At 27.5% G+C, this 26641-nt stretch overlaps 3 protein-coding genes and 1 long non-coding RNA gene across 4 annotated transcripts; 2 read left to right on the top strand and 2 right to left on the bottom strand.

The window, feature by feature from the left end:
• Positions 1-3716: 3716 nt before the first annotated feature.
• Positions 3717-15542, bottom strand: LOC130448667 (uncharacterized). Its single transcript, XR_008910359.1, has 3 exons — positions 15262-15542; positions 13707-14827; positions 3717-5978 (listed from the first exon to the last, which is right to left on the bottom strand). It is a non-coding gene; the product is annotated as an uncharacterized LOC130448667 (long non-coding RNA).
• Positions 15543-22260: 6718 nt separating this feature from the next.
• LOC130448802 (uncharacterized) lies at positions 22261-23786 on the bottom strand. Its single transcript, XM_056786327.1, has one exon. The coding sequence runs from the start codon at positions 23134-23136 to the stop codon at positions 22561-22563; it is 576 nt and encodes a 191-aa protein (XP_056642305.1). The 5' UTR covers positions 23137-23786; the 3' UTR covers positions 22261-22560.
• Positions 23787-24227: 441 nt separating this feature from the next.
• LOC130448566 (peroxynitrite isomerase THAP4-like) lies at positions 24228-24758 on the top strand. The gene has a single exon (XM_056785980.1). The coding sequence runs from the start codon at positions 24228-24230 to the stop codon at positions 24756-24758; it is 531 nt and encodes a 176-aa protein (XP_056641958.1).
• A 1097-nt stretch (positions 24759-25855) lies between these two features.
• On the top strand, positions 25856-26383 carry LOC130448564 (peroxynitrite isomerase THAP4-like). Its single transcript, XM_056785979.1, has one exon. The coding sequence runs from the start codon at positions 25856-25858 to the stop codon at positions 26381-26383; it is 528 nt and encodes a 175-aa protein (XP_056641957.1).
• Positions 26384-26641: the final 258 nt, after the last annotated feature.

Genomic DNA, 26641 nt, shown 5'->3' with positions numbered 1-26641 from the left:
TCAGTAAAGAAACGCAGCATTTCGTCCAAAGTTAATTCTCGGATCAATCACAAGTCGCTATTTATCGTCATTACCTAGCCTTTTAATTAATTCATTACCCTCATTTATATAAAAATAAAACTTACTGCACCCCAATATTTTATGTTATATCCCTAAATTTTTTATGTATAATAACAATGGTCGACAAGAATTTCTTAACACAGGTGAGACATTAATTTTTTAAATGGAAATACCCGTCTAATAATAAAAAAAATATTCATTAATTCCTAATACCTAGGACTTTTCAATAGTTCAATTATCCCTATTTTTATTGGCTAGCAGGTACGCAATTTTATAAAGGGGCGGATAAAATCGGTAAATTTTTGGCCGAAAAAGTACCTGAACTCTTTTATTCAGAATCATAAACATAAAAATAACATTAAAAATTAGTATTTTGTTGAGTTTCATGGTAAGCGGTTCTCTTGTGTTCATAGTGTTCATAAAGTCGAAAGTGTCGAGTTAAACACGCCGCAGTTGCAAAATTTCACATTCACACATTTTGCTATATTTGTGGAGAATTTATGGTGAAATCGCTGAAAGATTTAGCACGTGATAGATTCAAATACCTTAGAGAAATTTTTCGCCAGTTGAGCGATGCCAAATTAAGGGAAGGTATTTTTATTGAGCCACAAATAGAAAAATTGCCGGTCGATGACCACGCAGGAACTTATACCGTAGAATGCATTTGTTACTGTAGTGAGGGGACGCCTACAAATCCCTTAGTGCTTGAATGTAATTGAAAATTCATCATCTCTATTCGCGTCTGACATTTTTTACCAAAAATTTGGGAGCTTTCAGTGAGGTGAAAGGATCCACCAGGATATTAGAAAAATGGGTGATTACGGTTTGTTTTTCAAAAAGAGAAAGTGCACCCCCTCATAAAAGAAAAAAGTAGAGCTATTTGATAATGAAAGGGATTTTTTTTGAAATTTTTGTTTTCAATATACGTGAAGCATGTTTACTAGATGTAAACTATGAATATTGTCAATATATAAGATTTAAAAAAAGTGAAATTATTTTTTTCAATAAATATTTTAAATATTTTACAAATGAATATGATTCTGGAAATGTAACTTAAAAACTTGACTCAAGTGTTACAATTATTTATTTTTTTCATATTTTCCATTTTATCACAATACGTAATTCATTCTTGTGTTACTTCAAAAATATTTTTTTTGTCGACCATTCTAATTATTCATATTCAGATAAATTTTAAACATTTGTAGAAAAAATATAAACTATAGAAATTAAACTCAACATAGGGATTTTTTTCACCAATCAATCTTGGACGGACAAAACTATAAAAATCAAATTGAACATTTCTATAACCACCTCTCAAAAATAAAAAAAAAGATATGAAACATGGGGTATGAGACAATTACTGAATTACGAGAAAATTTTGAATTTGTGAATTTACTTCTGGATTTTGATACAAGAAAATAACAAATTTTAATAAATTCGAATGATGGTTTAGAGATGTATGTATACTTAAGAAATTTCATAGTTATTATAATGAAAAAAATTGTAAGAACTCAAAACGAAGATGACAAGATCTTCTACGGAAATAAAATTTATGCAGGAATACAGTAACAATGAATAACTAATTTCAGAGTAACAATTGAAAATCTGGAATAATTATACAGTGAAAATTTAATATTTATCCACAAAATTACACTTGAAATCTAAATATATAAGAAAATAATTGAAGATTGAAAAAAAAATTAAAGAAAAAAAAAACAATTTTAAAATATCACAATTCCAGAAATAAAAAAATGAAATAAGTCCAAAAGATAAAAATATATCCAGAATATTATTTGAAAAATAAATTTTATATTCACAAAAATATTAAACATCAATAATACAAAAATGAAAATAGAATAGACAGAAATTACTTACATTTGTAAATGATGCACTTCATAATTCACAAAAATATTCAAAAGGATTTTGAATAATAAGTTACAACGTAAGCTTGAGCGCCGCGAAAATCTAAGATGGAATGCCCTACAATGGATGAAAACGACGTTTATATAACAGAGGCCCTTCTTCCTTCACCCAACTTTGTTCTCGGCCAATCGAAACAAGGGTTCGAAAGATTTAGCCAATCCCAACAAAGCGATCAGAACATGTGTGGAGGGGCATTTTTCATTCTTCTTAGAATTTTTGTGATGAAAGGTTCAAAATTCTGAACACCAAGACCGTTTGTCCCAAAAATTAATAGAGAATATTAAAATTCTAGCTTTCAAAAATTCAATTTAATAATATTCTACATTGAAAAAAAAAACAGTGTATAATAATTTTATCATTCAATTAAATGTTTCGGAGTTTACGTTAGATATTTATCATATCATTTTATATCTTAAAATTTCAAGTTTTCAAGTCGATAATGGAAAAGAAGGATGAAAATTTATACAAATGAAATAGCTGTCGATATGAAGATTGGGAAACTTAATTTTTCACAAAAGTTAGCTCCCTATTTGATGGACTTTGGAAAATTTCCATTTCGCGAAAGGTATTTATGATTATTACATACATACTTTCTTCTGTTAACTTCACCATGAATGAATGAATGAATAGATTCAGTGTTTTTTTTAATGATATTAATTAGAAATAATTTACGTTTGAAAATTTTTTCCAAGTGGGTCAATTATTAAAATAGTCCAGAAAATGATTTTTTATCTCAAATGATTATTAAAAACAAGGAATTGTAGTTTCGGAAAAATTCAATTTTATAAAAAATTTGTTTTAGAAAAAAACGATGTATAACAACTTTGAAAAATTTCTTCAAGTCGCTTATATGATAAAATAGTCCAGAAAATGATTTTTTTCTCAAATGATTATTAAAAACATGGAATTATAGTTTCAAAAAATTCAATTTTATAAAAATTTGTTTTAGCAAAAAAACGATGTATAATAACTTCGAAAAATTCAAATTTAACAATTTCTGCATCAGAACAAAACAGTGTATAATAATTTTATCAATAAATTATCTAAGTAATCCACAGATCCGTAGTTTACAATATTTTATATTTTTAAATTTCAGGTCCAGTTTGGGAAAGAAAGACGAAAATTTATAACAAATGAAATAGCTGTCGATATGAAGATTGGAAAACTTGATTTTTCACACAAGTTTGCTTCCTATTTGATGAACTTTGGAAAATTTCCATTCCGTAAAAGGTATTTATCATTATTACATACATACTTTCTTCTATTAACTTAATCAGAGAATATTAAAAATGAACAGATTCAGTGTTTTTTTTTAAATGATTGATATATATTAGAAATAATTTACGTTTGAAAAAATTTTCAAAGTCAATTCTATAATAAAACAGTCCAGAAGATGTTTTTTTCTCAAATGATTATTGGTAAAATGGATTTTCAGTTTCGAAAAATTTAATTATGTAAAGTTCTGCATTAGAAAAAACGATATATGATGATTTTATTATTCAATTGTCTATAAGTAAGATTCGAAGTTTACCTTAAATAGTTATTACATTTTATCTTTTCAAATTTCAAGTCCAAAATGGGTAGGAATGATGAAAATTTATAACAAAGGAAGTAGCTATCGATATTCGATAAACTCTTGAGAAAATCTTTATTTTGCAAAATATATTATTACATATATACATTCAACTAACTTGAGCAGAAAACGTTCAAAATTAAAAAAGAAACAGATTCAGTTTTCTTTTTTTAAGGGTTGATATAAATTAGAAACAATTAACGTTGGAATAAATTGTTCACAGTCGATTATAAAATAAAATGTCCAGAAAATATGTTTTTTTTTTCGAATTATTATTAGAAAAATGTAATTTTCATTTCGAAAAATTCAATTTTATTAAGTTCTGTATAAGAACAAAATAGTGTATAATAATTTTATCATTCAATTATTATCAAAGTAATTCACAGATCCGAAGTTTACAACATTTTATATTTTTAAATTTCAGGTCCAGTTTGGGAAAGAAAAACGAAAATTTATAACAAATGAAGTAGCCATTGATATAAAGATTGCAAAACGGAATTTTTTACACACGCATACAAGATACAATAATTATCACACACATACTTTCAATTTACATAACTGAAAATACCAAACTTAAAAATGCAAATTCATACGGAATATTATTCTCCAAATATCTATAAATTTTTTTCCATACGATTTTTTTGGTTGTGAAACTTTTCTATCAAATAAAGAACTCAAAAGTAACTTGATTTTCATATCTTTGTAAGCATCAGACAAAAGTTTATCATTGCGTTATAACTTTACTATCATTAGAAAACGAAATCACCCAACCTAATTTAATGTATATAAAAATTTGTACTCACATATGGTCTTCCACGAAGTAGACTTTCCATATCCATTTTCCATATCCATTTCCATATACCAATTTCCATATTGTCCAACACTTTTAAAATCGATTCGCGGCACACCGATATCGAAAATTTCGAATCACTTTTCCATATCGCGGCGGTTGCCTGCCTCATTTATGATCAAATTCCAAAGACATACATCACACAATCATCCCCATAGCACAGACTTGTTAGTCTACTACGTTAGAGCAACCTCAAGCCTGTACTTGTCGTTTCTAGGGAACTAATTTTCCGAAAAAAATTAGCTTAACCCAACAGCCTCGTCCTCATAGTTGAAGAAAATCTCAACAGATTACTTAGAAAGTCATTTGAATGGAAATCACATCTACAAGTTAAACTTAATTAGTTATATAACCAAGAGTATTGAAAAAATTAACAAAAAGTTCGTTAATTAATTAGTTTAAGGAGATTTTCTAAAAACTACAAGTCCTTATTGTACCCGAGGATAACCGTGCGATCACACTATATCACATATCACACAAAACATCAAAACAAGAAAGAATAAATTCAAAAATTTGGAAATATAACACATCAAAGAACTGCAAACTCCTCATTGTACCTAGATACCTATAAAAAAATAAATAATTCGTTTCAATTCATATTCAGATGGATTTTTCATATATTGAGCCGCTCTCAATTTTTTTCGAATCTTTCAACAAATTAATAACTTTCAAAATTCCCTAATAGTTATTTCAAACAATCATCTTCTTTATTCGTTTCCAAACGAGTGGACATTTAACTTTCAAATTTTAATTTATTCCATCAATTTTTACACAAAATTTCAACAGAATCTAATCAATTTTATCAAAGTTATTTGGATAATATTCTCAAAATAATCTCTGTATTTTAAATGGTTTCTAAAGACATTTTGGAAAAAAATGTATTGTATTATAATTTCTTGGTATTTAATCTAAATTTTAATAAAATTTTTCGAATTAAGTCAAAAATAAAGTGGCTCTGTTTAATAATAGATAGGTAATTGTGTAAACGAATTTGAAACGATGTCTCCGTACGTAAACAATCAAAATGTTCCTGGAATCCTGTATGTCTCCTGTCTCCTGTATGTCTCATGTATGTAACCATCAACAAATTATCATGGAAATAATTTTCATAGCACACCCAATAAATAACAAAAAAAAAACATTTCATCTGAAATTAATCTTGAAACTGTTATAAAAATGTTATTTAGACGTGTATGACAAATTTTAGTATTTTCTTTACAATAGGAAAATTGTTTTACATTTAATTTGTAAAAAATTTATTACATAAAAAAATTTAATTTTTTTTTCAGACAGGGTAAGTTTTGGAAAGAAACGTGACACAGAAAAACGATAATAGAAAATAGAATTTTACATCTATTTTTATATTCCTGATGTAGCAGCATTTCCATTTTAGAAACACATATATTTGTAGTTTGAAATACATATTTGTTATAAAAATTGAAGAAATATGTTTTTTTGTTATTTATTCAACAATCACCTACCTTTTGGGCATACCGCTTTATCGATTCGCACACTATATATTTTTCGTTTCGTTAACGGGTTAAAATTTCGCGTCGAATCGCGCACAAACACCTGCAACAAAAAAAAATAAATTCAAATCTTCCATTTTTTAAAATTGTTTGAAAAATAATTTGAACGTTAATACGAAATCAAATAATTATAATACATAGATATTATATGTTTTTTTTTTCAAAATTTCCGTTAAGCAATTTATTTAATCTATTTCGATGGACATTAAATTTTTTGTTGTAATGTCTAGTTGAATTAAGTACAGAGCGTTCTTTTATTTACCTACAATTATCATATAAATTTACCCACACCACTCAAAAAACTTAAAAAAAAACTCATCCTCATTTTTTTAAAATTATGTTTCGCTTGTTCGAAATAATTTCAAATTATGGACGTCAAAGACATCTAATAAAAAATGTTTTTGATACGTTTTAAAATGAACCCCTAATATTCAACTTTTTAGCAGCATTGGCACACCCTGTATATCAATATAATTTTATAACGGATACAAAGACAAGTAGGCACTTAAAAAAATGTTTTCTACTGAAATTATTACTGAAAAGTAATGAAATACAACTTTTCAATAAGAGGTGGCACTATTGGGTATTCGACCATCATCAACAGTCAGAAAAGTGTATTTTTCAATTTTTAGACTTTTCTATTTATACTTTCTTCATAATTAACTCATTAACTCAATAAAAAATATGTTTCTACACTTCGATACAACTTTGGTCTTAATAAAAAAATAAATTGGTATGAAAATAGCGGACGCCATCTTCCTTTCAGTTTTGTAAATAGGTGACAAAAAGTCGTGAGCCGAGACATACGAAATAGTAGAAATTAATATTAAAATAAGCTCAGTATGAGCTTCTCTGTAAAGATGGCGTTGCTAGTGCTAAAAATCTAAACCAAAAATTATTTCATTATTTTTTCAAACTTTTCATAATAGGTAATTGGTTTGTGGTTATTGAATTAAAAAAATCCAAAATTTTGAAAAATAAACCGCCAAAACTTAAAGCTGTGGAAGCTGGAAAGGAAACTTTGTATTCCAAAAGCATAATACGAATAACCTTCCTAGCCTTCAGATCTGGCATCTCTTGAATCTTATGAAATTATAATATAATTTCATTTATCATCGTGTAGTTTAAAATAAGTGAAAAATTCGTCCCGCTCTTGCTCGCTCGCCGAAAGGAAATTTCCATGATAAATAAAACAAAAAAAATTTCAATAATTTCATAATTTCGTCCCCATTATGTTTTGACAATAAGTACAATATAAACATCAACAGAAAAATTTCAATAATTTCATTTATTTCATTATTTATTGACAAATCTCATAATAATTGGTTCTTGGTTATTACAATAAGAAAATCCTGGATACAATATAAACATCATAATCATTAGAAAATAATAAGCATTCTCAATATACACCTAATAAGTAACACAAATGAAATCATTTCAATGAAAACTACGAAACTAACTGAACTTTCATTTCCCAAAATTGAACTTTTGTCAAACTGTTGATGGGATGGGTATCTCAAATTTTTATTTTGCCTTTATAATATATAACAATTTAATTTGGTGTAGAGATTATAAATATTTGAATCCTTTCTTGGTATTCTATTGCAAATGAAATTTTTTTACTTTATTTTTCAAATGATAACGCTTTGCAGTTACATTGAAAATATGAAAGCTACTGCAGAAAGTTCGTATGAAAGTTTTACATAAAATAATGTTGTTGCAATCCAAATAGAGTTATAGAATTAATTGATATATGAAATTGTCCGAAGGAATCTTGAATATTTAAAATAATTTAACTTCACTATAAAAATTTCTCATAGAATAACCATTGTTTTTCTGAACATATACCTATTGGCTAAAATTTCTAATCAGTGAATAGGATTTCATATTATAATACATCTTGAGTGATTTTTTGAAAAAATTGAGAGTATGGAGCACGAAGAGTAATATTGGTGTTGCCGTATATACAGGATGATTAGCAATTATATTTCAAAACATAATAGTAAAAGAATGACAGTATAATGTTTATGCTGTGATTTGAAAATTTTTCAAAAATATCATGTGGCCCTCGTTCCTATCTTAGTATCACAAAAAAAAGTTTTCGCATCATTTTTCTTTCAAAAACTTACGAAAATATGGTAAAATTGATCGAAAGACATTTATTGGGTCGACAAATATATTGGAAACTATCTGTAACAATTTTCGGAAAATCGGAAAATTTTCGGAAAGAGTTTTCCGTGAAGCTCGTTTTAGTTCATTACCACTAATATTAAACCAAATTTGTTTTTCGCGCTACCCCGCACATCATAATGTGTTTCGGTTTTTATAAGTTAATTTACATTCATATTATAGAGAAGAAAAATATATAATTTTCTATTTGGGCAACAATAAAAGTATAAAAAACCTGCAATCCCTCAAAATAATAAAAAGGAAGTCCATCATAAAACATTAAATTCTTTTAACTAAATACCGACATCGATAGAACGAACCTATCGGTATACTAAAAATAATTTTGGGTATCTTTGCAAACTGTGAAACGTGTATTTTTGAATATGAAATTTTGTAAAATGATAAACATGAAAGGATCAAAAAAGGTTCCATTGAACATGATGTTCCTCTAAATTAAATAAATTTACATTTCGTCACCAATAAAAGTATAATAAAGCTGCAATCTCTCAAAATAAGAAAAAGGAAGTTCATCATAAAATATTAAATTCTTTTAACTAAATACCGACATCGATGGAACGAACCTATACTATATACTAAAAATAATTTTGGGTATTTTTGCAAACTCTGAAATGTGTATTTTTGAAAAAAATGTACAAGACTTTTATTAAGTACTATTGAGAAATAGCATTATTTGATCGTAATTTATTGGCAATTAATTTGATTTGATATGGACATTTTGGACAGCAGATCATGTGTATAGGGTGAGAGTTACATGTTTAATTCAGTTGTTTCTAGTGCACAAAGTGTGCACAAATTCAGACTTTATTCATAATACGGTGTATACCAAAATTAGTTGAAGAAATGAAACATATGAATCACTTTTTTGATTTTACACGGAAACAAAAGTCAACTCTGAGAAAAGTTTCATTTACCATCAAGTTTAAAAACAAAGAATTGAGAAATTTTTAACAATAGAACAAAAAAATCACGGGAGGACACAGTTAGGTAATTACAGAGTACCTTATATCAGGGACAACGAGAGAACAGTCCTTAATTGATTCACAAGAAAAATTGAAATTCTTAATCTTTTCTTTTCTTTTCGAAACTATAGATTCCGAGAGAAACATAAATACAAATTTGATAATAAAGAAACTAAAAGTTACTATTTTCCGGGTGCTTTACTTCATCACTAAAATCCATCTTATTTTTATACAAACAATCATCTCCTGTATATTATTATTAATATAGTGTAGATTAGAAGTACTTGAAACAATAAAATAAAACATTTTAGCAAAACACAAAACTGACTCACACTTTTCATGTCGAGTTGAAAATTTGAACAAATAGAACATTTCGTCTAAAAAAATCATCATATATTTGTTATGTTCAATTACTTTCGGGACATCCTATTTGCCAAATAAAAATATACAGTATTGTTTTGCGAAATTTGAGAAAATACACTTTTGTACTAAACTGTTCATTTCCTTGGATTTTATAGCTTAGTTTTCATTGTATTTTTCTAATGATAACGCTTTGTAGTAATACGGAAAATACGAAATAAGCAGCTACAGAAATTTTATATGAAACTTTTACATATAGGAAATGTTGTTCCAATCCAAATAATTAAAGTGATATAATTAATTGAAAATTCAAATTGTCCAAGAAAAACTTGAATATTTGAAAACCCTATTGTAAAATAAGAAAACGCCAAGTATCACCAATCAATAGTCCAAAGTATCGTTAATCTCCCAAACAAAACAAATGTTCATTAAATTTATTGATAATCTACGTATGAGTAGCAAAAAATTTGAATTTCTTTTTAGGAAATTAGATAGGTACATATTATATACTTTCAATGTTTCTACGTCTTCGTTTTTCATTAGTGATTACAGGTTGGTACATGAAAATGTTTATTAAGTAAAGAAAGAACGTAGAATTTATACAGTGTTAAATTTATTTCAAGTTTCAAAATTTCTGTTTCATTTTCTACGCAGTAATAAATAAAGCCTTCATCAAGTGCTAAATTTTGGATATTACATTTAAAATACGAATTATAAAAGGAAACATCGAGAAGAGGAATATAAGTTTGCTTAAATAAACAAAAAAGGGTAGTTGTAAATGTCATATCTAAATTCGAAATGTAAAGTAAATGAAAAATTCTTTTAACAAAAACAAAGGAATCTAAGAAAGGCCTCAAAGACAATTTTCGTTATCGGTATTAAACCCTCAACATAGTTATTTTGGTATCAGTATCGATTATTTTTCAAGAATACAGTGATTTCAAAATTTCTCATATTGTAGAGAGGTCCTTATCTCCAAGTTAAATTATCACACAATTCTTGGAAAAGAGACAAAGGCTGCACGGTCAATTTTCGTTATCGGTTTTAAACCCTCGATATAATGTAAACAAACTATTCTACAAACAGATAAAAAGGGTTCCTAAACTGCACGGCACGTGTTGTTTTTCAAATATATTATACCACTTGTAAATTCTCGATAACCAATGTAGAAAAATAAATAAAGGATACTTTTAACAAAAAAAAAGGGTGTAATGATGGTCCGTGAAATATATCTAAAATAAACATACCAGAATTAAAATATTTGGAACCCTGAAGTTTTCTTTGGTACAGTTTCTTCAAAAGTAATGTTTTGTAATTATCGAACTTTGTTGGCTTTTATATTCTTTTTCCAATTACTATCGATCTGCATTCGAAATTTTTTATATACTTGTTAGAATTTGCATTTTGGATAATAAATATTGCGATGTCGATTAAATAACACTCAACTTTGTTGAAAATTCGTAAGAAAATTAAATTATTAATAAATTAATTTTTATAGAAAAGAATTTTTAGTGTATAAAATGTGAAAAGCGATTCTAAACAAATGAAGGGGTGATGACAAAAAGTTTATTGAAGGAAGAGATAATTTTTAAAAGTAACTGTTTCATTGAAAAGTCATTGTTTCCTTCGTGTATTTATCTTACAGAATGATTTGAGATTATTTCCATATTATTTTCGGTAAATTAAAAGTGTGTACAAATAATTGATTCCGCACTAATGCAAAATGATGATAGTCATTAAGAAAATGATCTCACATGATCTGCACCAAATCGAACATCCCCACTGGAAGAAGAAGATGCTTTATTAAACGACTCAAAAGATCCTCGAAACTTAATTAATTATCATATTGTTTTTCCAAGTTTGTGTTTACCAAGAAAACAATTATAAGTTTGAGAAGAATTTTTGAGACTATATTATTTTGGAGAGACGATTCCTAAAAATTTGATAATCAATCCTGCCAAATATGATAGTGAACTATATTCTTTTGGCCAGCTCTGTACAAATTTTAAACCGTCGGAACCCATAATATTTATTACTTTATTATTGTGTTATCTGTACATTTTGAAAGGGTCTTACTGGAAAAATCCACATCTTTACCTACTACAGCCATAAAAACGGAATAAGCAATAAAACATCTGGTCCACAGATGTGATAATATTTTTTCAAAACGGCGTAAACAAAGTATTAATATGAAATATAAACTAATTTATTTACAAATTTTAACAAAAATGAATTTTGATATTGCCATGTCTTGATACTTGGACAACTTGTTTTATAATTCACCACTCTTTGAATACAGAGTGTTCTTGTATGAACAATAATTAGAAGTTAAATGCTGCAATATACAAGAATTTTTGTTTCGAGATTACTTCTAGTACAAATAACATTCATTATTTTCAACCATTCCAAAATGTCTCGTCACCCTGTAAATATAAATAACCGACATATTTTCTAATTTATTCTAATATCGTATAACCATGTTACACTAACCTTCTCTCTTTCTAAACTGCTACTCCATGTATAAATTATTATTATTATATGTAAAAAATCAATCGTAGGTTTGGATAAAATGTAATTAACTGAATTCACACAAACTTTAGATGGATAATTCTTGTTGATTTTACATAGAGAGAATTAAATCTTACCTATATCAAAAAGAAAATAGTTTTCACTTCACAATCGAAAACAAAATTACACGAAATTTTACGAATAGAAAATTTAGCATCAAATATGTTTGCCCGAATTTGTAATACTGTCAAAGTTTCATTATTTAAATAATTAAATGCATTGTTTAAAGCTTGTGACGTCAACAATCACAGTGCGCAAGTCAAAAACAAGTCTAGACATTCCCAAAGAATTCGAAAGGGGTCAATGAACATGAAGATGTAAAGTTTTGATTTATTAAATAATAAGTAATTAAATATTACATATTTTGTTATATAATTTTCATATTGAATAAAATAGTGTTTTCAAAGATAAAATAAATAAAGCAATATAAAACAAGATATATTTTTAATAATATTTCTAAGAAAGTTTTAAATAATTAGTGATAATAGATATAATTCATACAATAAAACATGGCATAGATTTAATTATTACAATTCACAATAACGTAATATTAAAAAGCTATATAAGTAGAGTTTATGGGCAGCAAATAATAGTAATTTCCTTTTAGGAATCTGTATACTTTTAATGTTTTACTACATATCTTCGTTTTTCGAATTAGTAATTTCATGAGTGATTACAGGTACATGAAAATTTTTCTCAATTAAAAAAATTTAGAACAATGTTACTGACTAAAACAATTTCAAATTTCAAAAGAGTGGCTGCATATAAATCAAAACATTTTTGTTATCTTGGTATTATTTTTGATTGTTTATCGAAAATACTGTGAATTTAAAATTCCCCATCCCCAAATTAGATAAACAATATCAGAAAATATTCTATTAAACGTTATGTTTCTCAGGAATGTCAAAAATCAATTCGAAATGCAAAGTAAATAAGAAATTCTTCCAATAAAAATAAGGGCATCTAAGAAGGGGCTGTCAATTTTCATCATCAGTAAGAAACCCTCTACATGTATAGTTATTTTGGTATTACAATCGATTATTCATCTAGAATACAGTGATTTCAAAATTTCTAATAGTGTAGGGTGGTCCTTATCTCCAAGGTAAATAAACACCCTGAAAGGATTCTGTTGAACGTTATCTCATATATATAAAAAAATATATTCGAAATAGTAAGTGAACAAGAAATTCTTGGAACAAAGACGAAGACATCCAAGAAGGAGCTGCACGGTCAATTTTCGTTATCGGTATTAAACCCTCGATATAATGTAAACAAACTATTCTACAAACAGATAAAAAGGGTTCCTAAACTGCACCGTACGTGTTGTTTTTCAAATATATTATACCTCTTGTAAATTCTCGATAACCAATGTAGAAAAATAAATAAAGGATACTTTTAACAAAAAAAAAAGGGTGTAATGATGGTCCGTAAAATATATCTAAAATAAACATACCAGACTCCATAGTAGTAAACCATGGTGATTTACCAAAATGGGGTTTAATTTTACGATCTTTGAGTATAAATCTTGCTTGGATACTAATTATACAGAGCGTTCATTACTTTTCAATAATAATATTTGAAGATGGTGAAATTATAAAAAAAAATTAGTAATTTGACTTACTATGCAAATATTATTAAAGTTTATGATTTAGAGTTAGGAAGTTAATTTGATTCGTAAAATCATTTGTACTCACATAACTTTGTCCACATAGGAAAGCCTCCATATCTATTTTTCATTTCCATGATTTCCATCACTTAAAACCGATTCGCGACACACCGAAATCAATACCGAAAAATTACGAATCACTTTTCCATATCGCGGCGGTTGCCTCATTTTTGATCAAATTCCAAAGACATTCATCACACAATCGTCTCATTAACCCAACATATTTCTTCTCAAAGATCAGTAAAATCTCAACAGATTACTCAGAAAGACGTTCGAATGGAAATCACATTTTCAAGTTACTTAATTATCATTTATATTGATCAGAAGGATCCATGTACTACTATTTCGAATCAAAGTGAATTTGAGGTGTATTGGAGCAATTCTATCATATGATTATCATCATTATTATTCATCAAATATTTACTGGACTTAAATGTGTTACAGTAAACGCTGAAAAGAATTAATCAATCTAAAATAACAAAGTCAAGATTTTATTTGATCAATATCATATAATGAGTAAAATTAGCTTTGGTCATAAATATTAACAATCTTCTGTTTGAATCTAAGGGAGTAGTCGAAATTTGCGACATATTCGGACCTTGCTCCTACCGACTTTCATCTCTTCTTACACCTGAAATCTCTCGTTCAAAGTTGAAACCAGCCGGAGAACATGGAGGAGGCATACAAAAACAAGTGTTTAAAAAATTTTCGAAACTACACAGAAAATAAGGTTAACAGCATGAAAAATATGTTTTTTGACCTGCACGTATGTTCTTTTATAACCAAATGGAACTTTCTTTGTGGATATACCTCGTATATCATTTTGAAATTGTGTTACATTCAATTTTTGGGAAAAATATCAATTTCTCAGCATAAATTTTGGAATAATGGATGGAGAAAAATTTATTTGATTTACAATATTGGAAAATTTCAACGTACGTTCAAATGAATTGAATTATCTTGCAGTACCGAGTAGAAACGTAAAATATGTATTTAGAAATATTTCTTATGAAGAATGGAAAATCATTTTTTTTGTTATTTATCCAACAATCACCTACTTTTTGGCAAACCGCATTATGGAACGTGAACTACATTTACCTTTCGTTTCGTTAACGGGTTAAAATTTCGCGTAGAATCGCGCACCAACACCTGAAACAAAAACATGAATTGTAATATTTTTTCTAAACACCCTTGCAATTAAAAAAGTACAAAAAAATTATGCAAATAGATTGTGTCCCCTTTATTTATTCACGTCAAACCATTCAATCAAACACTATATTTATAAACAGATTGCCCCTGTATGTATAATAAATGAAAATTACGTAACAATATATTCAGGAAAAACTTTTATTACTTCTTAAATCTGTCAGCCCCAAAAATTTTCCCCCTCGTAAATATCAAGTCCACAATTTTTAGATGGTAGCCGGTATTATACATTCAAAGTTATATTACCCAAGATGTTATAATTTATTCGACTTGAGTGAGTTAGTTATAAATGAAAATTATATCAATAAAATCAAATTTTCAAAATGAACTTCACAAAAAATATCCGAGTTGCAAGCAAAAAGTAAAAAATCACCCACCTAATCAAATTTGTCGAATTCGCCTTCGTGATTTTCAAACAAAATATAACAAGAAAATTTCTTACGGAAAATTACTTTTTCACTAAATTCGCGATTCTCAAATCGAAATCCTTACAAAATTACACAAAATCATTCTCACTAAAACGATATAATAAATAAAATAAAATTCTGTTCGCTTTCAAATTCCAATTATACAAAAAATTCCTTTTTTGTTTCAAAACTTGATTTTATTAGTTGTTTACAACTAAAAGCTTTGAGATTTCTTGTTATTTAACAGAAGCGAGGCCCACATTATTTTATTTCTGAAATTACTTTTACCAAAATTACTTTTACCAATTATGATATACAGGGTTTTTCTCAACTATTTGTATTTTACACTAAAATATTAGAAAAATATCAATCATATATATGTTTTCTAGTAGATTTCCGAAAAAAATTCCGTTCTTACAAACACATTGTTTTGTAAATGCTTTGCAAAGTAGATTATATATATACGGTAAGTCTTCTGTATTTGAGATTTAAAAAATATTCATTTTCGTAGCTATTTAAACAATCACGGTTACAATCTAAACTTATCTACAGGACGTCTCCAAAATTATCAATCAAACCAAATAGACGATCATTAACTAATTATTGGATCATTCTAAAAGGATTCTAATATCTCATGATATCAAATTCATTTTACCAATTCGTGTATAAAACTTTCTCATATCTAGTTATTTATTTTTGTCTTTTAACATAGTATAGATGTTGAAAGGGTTACACAGAGTGTACCAAATAATAATTAATGTCATTAAAAATCATATTTTGAAATTATCTCGAACTATACAGATTGTTGCAACCCCTTTACAAACCAAACATATTAAATTGATAGATAGGAGCCCTTTATAGTATACCGGATTGATCACATTTTTTGAAGAAATGGTAATAATGACGGTTTACAAAAAATTTTAGCAATTTTCTTATAAGTTTACGTATAGGGAATACTAAAAAAAAATTACAAGAAGATAAATTACAGTGTGATACATTCGAAAGAAGAAAAATAATGAGAATTTCAATTTTGGACTACATTTTGTATATAAAATAACAAATAATTACAATTTAATCGACTACGATGATATTGCATCTTATCAAGAAAGTCAGTTAAATTCTTTTACTTAACTTACAATAAGTTACAGAGGGTTCTTGTATTTACCTACCTCTCATATAAATTTGTATACAACTTTCAAAGTACTCAAAAAATTTTAATCTCATTTTCAAAAAATTATGTTTAAAGCGTTCAATATAATTTCAAAATATGGACCTCAAATACAACTAATAAGAAAATGTTTTTGATACGTATTAAAACGACCCCTTAAAACTCAACTTTTAACAAAATTGGCGCACCCTGTATATCAATATAATTTTATAGTGGCAACAAAGAGAACTAAACATTTAACAAACAATGTTTCCTAATGAAATTAATACTCAAAATTTATGGAGCCGAGCTATTCAATAAGAGATGTCACTATTGGGCGTTCGACAATCAACCACTGTTCGAAGAGTATGGGATTCAAATTTTTAGAAGTTTCCATTCATATTTCCGTGATGGTGGACACATTATTTAATAAAAATATGTTTCTTCACTCTAACACAACTTTGGTCTTAATATAAAAATAAATTGGAGTGAAAATAACGGACGCCATCTTCCTTTCAGTTTTGTAAATAGGTGACAAAAAGTCGTGAGCCGAGACATACGAAATAGTAGAAATTAATATTGAAATGAGTTCAGTATGAGCTTCTGTACATAGATAGCGCTGCTAGTACTAAAAATCTAAACCAAATTCACGTTTTAGAGTTTTTGTAAATAAAATAAATGACGCAATTTGCTAGTTTGTGTCCCGAGTAAATACTATTGATTTCAAGAAAAATTTGCTCCTTTCCATTTTGCAAATCCATTCGAGAATATTTCGTTACTCGGTTAAATAAATACGTAGAAGGAAGTCACCACAGAAATTTCCATATCTCAATTTTTTAAACTTTTTTTTTATTTGAAAAACTTCAAATGCAAAATTTTTAAAAATAAACCGTCAAAAGTTGAGGGTATGAAATCTGCTAAGCAAATTTCGGTATTCCAAAAGCATAATACGAATAACCGTCCTAGTCTTCAGATCTGGCATCTTTTGAATTTATAAAATAATTTCATTTATCATCCTACTGTTTAAATAAGTGAAAAATTCGTCCCACTCTTGCTCGCTCGCCGAAAGGAAATTTCCAAGAAAAATAAAACAAGAGAAATTTCAATAATTTCATTTATTTCATAATTTCGTCCCCATTATGTTTTGACAATAAGTACAATATAAACATCATCATAATAGAAAAAGGCAAACATTTTCATTACACACCATTATACAAAAATGAAAATATTTCAATGATAACTAAGAAAATAACTGAGGTTTTATTTGCCATGTATCAATTAACATAAATACAAATTTGATAATAAAGAAACTAAAAGTTACTTTTTTCCAGGTGATAATATCTTTACGATTGCACGAAATTTCTCTGCCTATTGAAATTCGAAATAAAAAAACTCAATTTAAGGTCTCAACATTGTAGTTGTGATATCTCCAAAAAAAAGGTGGAGTGAAAAAAATATTTGGTCACTAAAATCCATCTTATTTTTATACAAACAATCATCTCCTGTATATTATAATTAATTATGTTGATTAGAAGTACTTGAAACAATAAAATAAAACATTTTAGCAAAACCTAGACACATGGTAATTTACACAAAACTGACTCACACTTTTCATGTCGAGTTGAAAATTTTACAAATAGAACATTTCGTCTAAAAAAATCATCATATATTTGTTATGTTCAATTACTTTCGGGACATCCTATTTGCCAAATAAAAATATACAGTATTGTTTTGAGAAATTTGAGAAAATACACTTTTGTACTAAACTGTTCATTTCCTTGGATTTTATAGCTTAGTTTTCATTGTATTTTTCTAATGATAACGCTTTGTAGTAATACGGAAAATACGAAATAAGCAGCTACAGAAAGTTTATATGAAACTTTTACATATAGGAAATGTTGTTCCAATCCAAATAATTAAAGTGATATAATTAATTGAAAATTCAAATTGTCTAAGAAAAACTTGAATATTTGAAAACCCTATTGTAAAATAAGAAAACGCCAAGTATCACCAATCAATAGTCCAAAGTATCGTTAATCTCCCAAACAAAACAAATGTTCATTAAATTTATTGATAATCTACGTATGAGTAGCAAAAAATTTGAATTTCTTTTTAGGAAATTAGATAGGCACATATTATATACTTTTAATGTTTCTACGTCTTCGTTTTTCATTAGTGATTACAGGTTGGTACATGAAAATGTTTATTAAGTAAAGAAAGAACGTAGAATTTATACAGTGTTAAATTTATTTCAAGTTTCAAAATTTCTGTTTCATTTTCTACGCAGTAATAAATAAAGCCTTCATCAAGTGCTAAATTTTGGATATTACATTTAAAATACGAATTATAAAAGGAAACATCGAGAAGAGGTATATAAGTTTGCTAAAATAAACAAAAATGGGTGGTTGCTTTTCGAAGAAATCTAATACTTAATTTCAGAATCGATTCTTGGAACAAATAAAAAGTAGATAGTAGAGGGTTGTTGGCCTGGACTTTTATTTTTCAATAACACATTTATATTCTGGATATAACAAATGTAGCAAAAAATAGTAAATTCTTTGAAGGATAAAGAAAGGGTCTGAGAAGGTTCAACAATTTATCAAAATATCGATCGTAAATATTACATTTGAACCATAAAATAAACATAAAATTTTAAAAATAGAATAACAATCCCTCGAAAGATATTGAAATATCAACCCTGAAAACAATCTTCTACCTACCTACGAATTGTGGTACCCCGAGAAGCTTATACAAGAAATTAAATAATTGAAAAGTGAATGTTGAAAATTTTGACTGAACAGTTTTCAAAATGCAAATCAGTCACCTGAAAAACATTCTTGACAACTTCATTGGTTCAATTTTTTTTCTATTTGAAAAAACAGATATTGAAGCATTTAAGCACTAAATTCAAATAACATATAATTTTCTCTTTCCTATACCCACCCATTATTGAACAAGACGAACAAATGCCAGAAAAAAAAATATTTGAAACCTTCACTTGGTAAGTTTTCTATGAAACAGAAAACTCAATTATTAGTTTAGTAAAAACCCTTTAGCTAATTATGTATCTATCAATAAAAAAACATGTGAAAAACGATTAGATTAAGTTTGTTTTATTAAAAGATCCCCAGTTTAATGCACTTGAAATTTCAAAGTATCAAAATAATGGCCGCATATTACCGATATATAAAAGAAAATAGTTTTCTCTCCATAATCTGAGACCAAATGACAAGAAATATTTTAGGTAGTAAATTTAAAATCAAATTAATAAGACAAAAAATCACTCACCAATTCATAAATGAGGAAATCACCATCTTGGTAGTTAAGAATTTTCCGGGTATCCATAATTTTCACAACACAATATTGTATTAAAACACGGAAAATTCTTTATCGGATTATTATAAACACGCCACGAACACGAACATCAATCCGTTTCACGAAAATTTTAAAATAAAAACTATTTTCTATCGATATACTGAAAATTTCCAAAGTTTCCAATAAAAATTTTCAACATTAGTCACATTTTTAAAACTAGAAATCGAAAGATTTTTTTTTTTTTTCGTTATTAAACAGATCCGGTATCTCTGTATTTTATTTATCTAATAATAACTATTTTGTACTACAATCGAAATAAGGTGTTTTAATATTAATATCTATATATATATATATATATATTTATATGAAAAAACACAATACAGTTGAAAAGATTTGACGTGACCAATAATTGCGTCGGCCTACAAAGATGGCCGACATGCTGTCTAGACAGACAAGGCTAACGAACTTTTCGATGCTATACTTTAGATTATCGTTTGTTTAATGTTTATAAGTAAATCAAACACAATTTCAAATTATCTGAAGAAAATGCTAAATTTTAATTACTTTGAAAATATTTAAAAAAAATTAATAAAACCTTAGCATTCCATAAAATGTAATACACTGAAATCGTTCATTTTCCTGGAAACTTTAATTGGACAAATCTCGTTAATTTTTACATAAAGAGAATTATATCTTACCTATATCAATAAGAAAATAGTTTTCACTTCACCATCGAAAACAAAATTAGACGAAATTTTACGAATAGAAAATTTAGCATCAAATATGTCTGCCCGAATTTGTAATACTGTCAAAGTTTCATAATCTAAATAATTAAATGCATTGTTTAAAGCTTGTGACTTTTTTATTCACAGTGCGCAAGTCAAAAACAAGTCTAGACATTCGCAAAGAACTCAAAAGGGGTCAATGAACTTGATGATTTATTAAATAATAAGTAATTAAATATTACATATTTTGTTATATAATTTCCATATTGAATGAAATTGTGTTTTCGAAGATAAAATAAGTAAAGCAATATAAAGCAAGATATATTTTTAATTTTATTTCAAAGAAAGTTTTAATTAATTAGTGATAATAGATTTTAAGATTTCCCATAAAGTAGGGTGGTCCTCATCCCCGAATTAAATAAACGATATCAAAAAATATTCTATTGAACGTTATATTTCCTATGAATATCAAAAATAAATTCGAAATGCAAAGTAAATAAAAAATTCTTCAAACAAAGACAAAGACAAGTAAGAAGGACCAGCACGTGTAATTTTTCGGAGTTTCCAGTAATTAACCCTCAATATATATTGTATTATTTTAATTAATTATAGTGTAGGGTTGCCCTTATCTCCAAGTTAAATAAAACAATCAGAGAGGATCGTAGTAAACGTTATTTTTCCCTACGCCATATCTACGTTTTTGAATTAGTAATTTTATTATTGATTACAAGTAGGCATATGGAAATGTTTATTAATTGAAGAACGTAGAATTTAAAACCATGTTATTAAGATTCATTTCAAGTTACAAATTTAAGAATTCTAAAAAAATTTAAACGTTAAATATAAATTCGAAATGTAAAGTAAATGAAAAATTCTTTTAACAAAAACAAAGGCATCTAAGAAGGGGCTACACGGTCAATTTTCGTTATCGATATTAAACCCTCAACATGTATAGTTATTTTGGTAAAACTATCCATTATTTATATAGAATACTGTGATTTTAAAATTTCTCATAGTGTAGGGTGGTCCTTATCTCTTTAAGAAGGGGCTGCACGGTCATTTTTCGTTAGCTGCATTAAAACCTCGATATAATGTAAACAAACTATTCTACAAACTGATAAAAAGGGTTCCAAAACTGCACCGCACGTGTTGTTTTTCAAATATATTATACCTCTTGTAAATACTCGATAACCAATGTAGAAAAATAAATAAAGGATACTTTCAACAACAAAAAAGGGTCTAATAATGGTTCATAAAAGATTTCTAACATAAACATACCAGAATTAAAATATTTGGAACCCTGAAGTTTTCTTTGGTACAGTTTCTTCAAAAGTAATGTTTTGTAATTATCGAACTTGGTTAGGTGTAATAATGGTCAATAACAGAATATAATATATAAACGAAAGATTTCTAACATAGTAGTAAACCATTAAAAACATTGAATTCTAAACAATCTACTTTCACTATAAGAATTTCTTATAGAATAACCATTTTTTTTCTGAACATAATATGATGGCTAAAATTACTAATCAGTAAGAAGGAATTCATTAATGAGGGTGCTTGGATACTAATTATACAGAATGTTCATTATTTTTCGATAATAATGTTTGTATATTGTAAAATTACACAAAAAATTTAATTCGACTTACTATGTAAATATTGTATATTTTGCATATAGACCTCCTACACATTCTTGGTAAATTACCATAGACATTTTAAACAGTGTATGTATCAATCTATCAACCCCGAAAAGTGAATACAAGAAATAAAATAATTGAAAGATTTTCAATGAAACAATTTAACCACAAGAAAATTATACAATTCCATCAATCCATACAACATAGTTATAAGTATATAAATTATTGTTTTGAAGAAGTTTGATGTAATATTTTGTCATTAAACAAAAAGGAATTGGTTCAATTCAATTTAATAACTTCAAATTTAAAAATGAAATAGAATGTGATTATTCCAAACAAATATTTGTAATTGTGAAGTTTTTTTCTTTACAAATTTAATTCTTAAAAAAGTAGTTTGGATTTTATAATATAAATTTGTAGAAAGAAAAGTAAACGAAAGTAAATGTCAAGTACAGTTATCCTGTTTTTCATATGTGCACCAAATATGATCGACGAGTTTTCCTGGATAACTTGCTAACGCCAATTTATAAGTTAACTGTCCATGTCTATTTAATGAATATATCCTGTATGTTCCGTAAAGCGGTTTTTTAATGAATTTAGAAGAACCAATTTCACAAGAAGACATTTCTAAAACAGTATCATTTTTCAACAATCCTTGCTCAATTGTAGTACATCCGAATCTATGAACAGCCAATAACCCTACAGCTTTACATTCATTAATTATTAAATGTCCTACTTCGAGATGTAACAGGGCATTTTTATCTTGTGGATTTGTAGCTACTGATGTATAATAATAAAGCGGTTGATGTCCCATAGATGTGAAGGATATGATTTCATCAAATAAAAAAGGTACTTTTATTTTAGGATGATCCATTACACCTTTCACTGATCTCCAAGTACCCTCTAACCAAGAAATTGGACCAAGAGCTTCATGTAGATTATTCGATTGAGTATTAAAACTGATTTTGTGCTTCTTATTTATGAATGATAACAAAGGATCTAACCATTTTAGAGATTGCATATTTTCGTATTATATTAAGTATTTAAATGTACACTGAGAATTTTGATGATTCTACATTTTGATTGAAAAGATGTATCTTACAATTTGTCACTGTCAAACATTTTCAGTGGTTGGCAACTACATAATGTAGATAATCACAGATCAATTGTTGTTTTGTATGTACATACATGTTCATAATAAATCGTGAAATTTCTATATAATGCTCCTGGAGTGGGAATGACAATAGAAAATACATGTAGATAATATTTTATTTATCTACCTACATATACAAAAATGTGAATAATAAGCGCCTTACTAAAATTAACTAAAACTCTAACACAAACTATCTAAACTAAATTTTATCAGAGCGATAATCACTTTTTCGGGGATACATGACTGCAGAATTTAATTTATTTGTTAAATTTGTAGACACAGTGAAGTTGTAGCAATTACCGCTATTTGAAACTAAGATATATATATATAAATGCGGTAAAGTTCACTTCTGGAGATCGTCAATAGTTCAGACACATTTCGGAAAATACTAATATTCTTGAATCGAGGAACGGCGTTGGAGTATGATAGATACAATACCTACATTTCCAAAAAATATCCAAGATTGAACATGAGATCTGACTTCCCTAAGTACAAACTATCCGTAAATAAATATAACCTTTTTCTGTCACTTGTCAATTTCAAATTTTCGTAGCTCTGAAAATACGGTCTGCGTTCAAATACGTAATATAATATTCAATTTTTCGAATCAATGATTCCGTTGACATCCTAGCCTACGTAAAAAAAAGGAATCGACTGGCGATGATCATCTTTTTGTGAGATGCATCTTCATTCTTCTCATTCGTGACAAATTTTATTCAAATAATATGCTCGTTTATTTTTATATTTGTTCCACATAAAAATGAGTGATATTCGATTTTTTATTGTCGCAAGTAATTCTAATTTGCTCCAGAATATTTTGTACAAAGTAAATTATAATGATTTACATATACTTACTTAAAGTTAGTTTATGTCAAATTATGTCAATTGTAAGTTGCGCAATATATTGTTCCTCGTAATTTAAATTTTTGTGAAGAATAATTTACTAAATTAAAGTCAAGATGCAGAATATGGTACCGGTTAAGATGCACCAAATCGTAAAACCACTATGTTGGTTAATAGGAACGTGGAAATCGGTGACTGCCAAAAGCGATTATCCCAGTAAAAATATTCACGGTCGTCCCTTCAATGAAATAATATCGTTCAAATCCTTGGGACAACCACAATTGAAATTTGATGCATTAAGCTGGCATCCCAGAACTTTGTTACCGATACACATACAAAATGGTTATTTATATATTGATGAACATGGAAAAAATGTCGTTCTAGTTGCAACTCACAGTGTTGGATATGCTATAGTTGAAGTTGGAACCGTTAACGAATGCAGTCTGAAACTCGAAAGTCATATTATCGGACATGCTGATTTGTCTCCCTGTAGGGTAACTCAATTCAGAAGATCTTTTTATTTAAACGAAAGCGGCCAGTTGGTTTATAAAATGATGCTACACACCGAAAACGAGCAAAACTTATTCAATCATCTACGAGTCATTTACGAGAGAGATCCTCTATGTCAACGTTCACCTAATTTTTAATATATATGATTTTATTTTTTAAATATATTTCAATTAATAAATTCCTGTGAACATTGTATTCTTTTTAATATTAGTCTTAGTAAATTATACATTTAACTATTAAGTAACTAACTCATATTTCAATATTTTATGAATATTCAATTAAGTTTATGTTCTCATATAAATATAATGAGAAAATAACACAAAATGCCATTGATCTGATTGTTTAAATATAAAAAACGAACAGACAGTATACTATAACGGTCATCTGTAAGATATATTCTCAACAGAAACGGTCAAGGACATTAGCTTTTGTAAAGTAAAGTTATTTTAAATATAATTAAATAAATATTTCTTAAAATTTTCATTAATATACTTCGAGGTTATACATTCGAAAGAAATACTGCATGCGATCTTCTTGACAAATGAATTTTCGATAAAGTTCTTGCCACGGTTTGAAATAATAAGTAGATACAGTATGGAAATTTTTAAAAGAAATAAGTTTTTTCCTGAAAAAACCATCCCAAAAAGTCTATTGCAATAGAAAGAAGCTATAATATTGTAGTATGGAGAAGAAATTACCCAAGCACTATAAAGAAATGGGAAACCAAAAAAGAAATATATTATTTTATTATTTAGATGAAATATGTATCAATAAGAGATATATTATATCAAATAAGTTTTGTCAATTTAAAACTGTTACAAGTCGAAAAAATATGGGCAATTCAAACGATGTTGGTTTATTAAATTTTGAATCTACTCGTACCGATGACTACCACGTGGATGGACGTGGATGCTGAATTAAGTCTTTAAAAAATGTTTCGAGGTAATTAGTAGGAAAATCTCTAAGTGTATAATAATAGTATAAATCTTTGTTAATTCTCATTCATATAAATATACTACAACATACTATAAATCATCGAAAATTCATATTCAATATTTCGGAAACAATTACAAATTTATATATTCGTAATTGACAGATAAAAATAAATTGTCATTAATATATTTAGAAATGCCAATGTTCTACTGACACATTTTTTTAAAAAGCTCTTCGAGTAACTTATGTGATAAATTCGTAAACGGTTTTTACATATTTTTCAAATAAAATTTTCGTAAAAATGCAACCCAGAAAAACGCACGAATTGGTTAAACCGCTTTGTTGGTTATTGGGAACATGGAAATCTGTTAACGTTAAATTGAAACGTAAATTAAATTTACCGATGAGCGACCACTGCAAACTTTTAAAAGCCAGCGCATACGATACCTACAGTGAAATATTAACCTTCAGTACATTTGGTCATCCAACAATAAAATACGAAGCAACTTCGTGGCATCCGAAGAATTTCTTTCCATTAAAATTTGAGGTCGGTCATTTTATGTGTCATCCTGGTAAAAAGAACTTGACAGTCGTTGCGGCTCATAATTACGGAATGGCTGCTGTTGAAGTTGGAAAAATTACTCAGCATTGTATCGAACTTTGTACTTTATCAATGGCAAATTCTGAAGTCGTCGATAAACCGGTAGTTGGATATTGTAGATCCTATCGCATAAACGACCAAGGACAATTGGTATATAAGCTGAAATTACGAACACAGGACGAACATAGTCTGAAAGAATATACGAGAATTATTTACGAAAAAGATTAATTAAAATCCGGTGCGTGAATTTTTGAATATTGATTATGAAATAACTTTTTTTAATTGTATTTGTTCGAAAGAAAATGTAAACTATGAAATCTGTAGTGATTAAAATATAATAAAGATATTTGTTTATATCCTCTGAATCTAAAAAATACGATCAATCGAGTATTATGAGGCTCGGTTTTAAATTTATACTTTTAATTTTTAATTGATAACTCAAGTTTCAACTAATACACGATAGGTACGGAGGAAAGGAGCAAGACT

This window comes from Diorhabda sublineata, chromosome 9 (genome assembly GCF_026230105.1).
Source record: "Diorhabda sublineata isolate icDioSubl1.1 chromosome 9, icDioSubl1.1, whole genome shotgun sequence".
In the NCBI taxonomy this organism is placed as follows: domain Eukaryota; kingdom Metazoa; phylum Arthropoda; class Insecta; order Coleoptera; family Chrysomelidae; genus Diorhabda; species Diorhabda sublineata.
This window is presented reverse-complemented; position numbering and strand designations above follow the sequence as displayed.

What these genes read in the sequence shown, in the direction of transcription:
- LOC130448802 (XM_056786327.1), bottom strand. Translation starts at nt 23,136, where the DNA reads ATGCAATCTCTAAAATGGTTAGATCCTTTGTTATCATTCATAAATAAG.
- LOC130448564 (XM_056785979.1), top strand. Translation starts at nt 25,856, where the DNA reads ATGCAACCCAGAAAAACGCACGAATTGGTTAAACCGCTTTGTTGGTTA.
- LOC130448566 (XM_056785980.1), top strand. Translation starts at nt 24,228, where the DNA reads ATGCAGAATATGGTACCGGTTAAGATGCACCAAATCGTAAAACCACTA.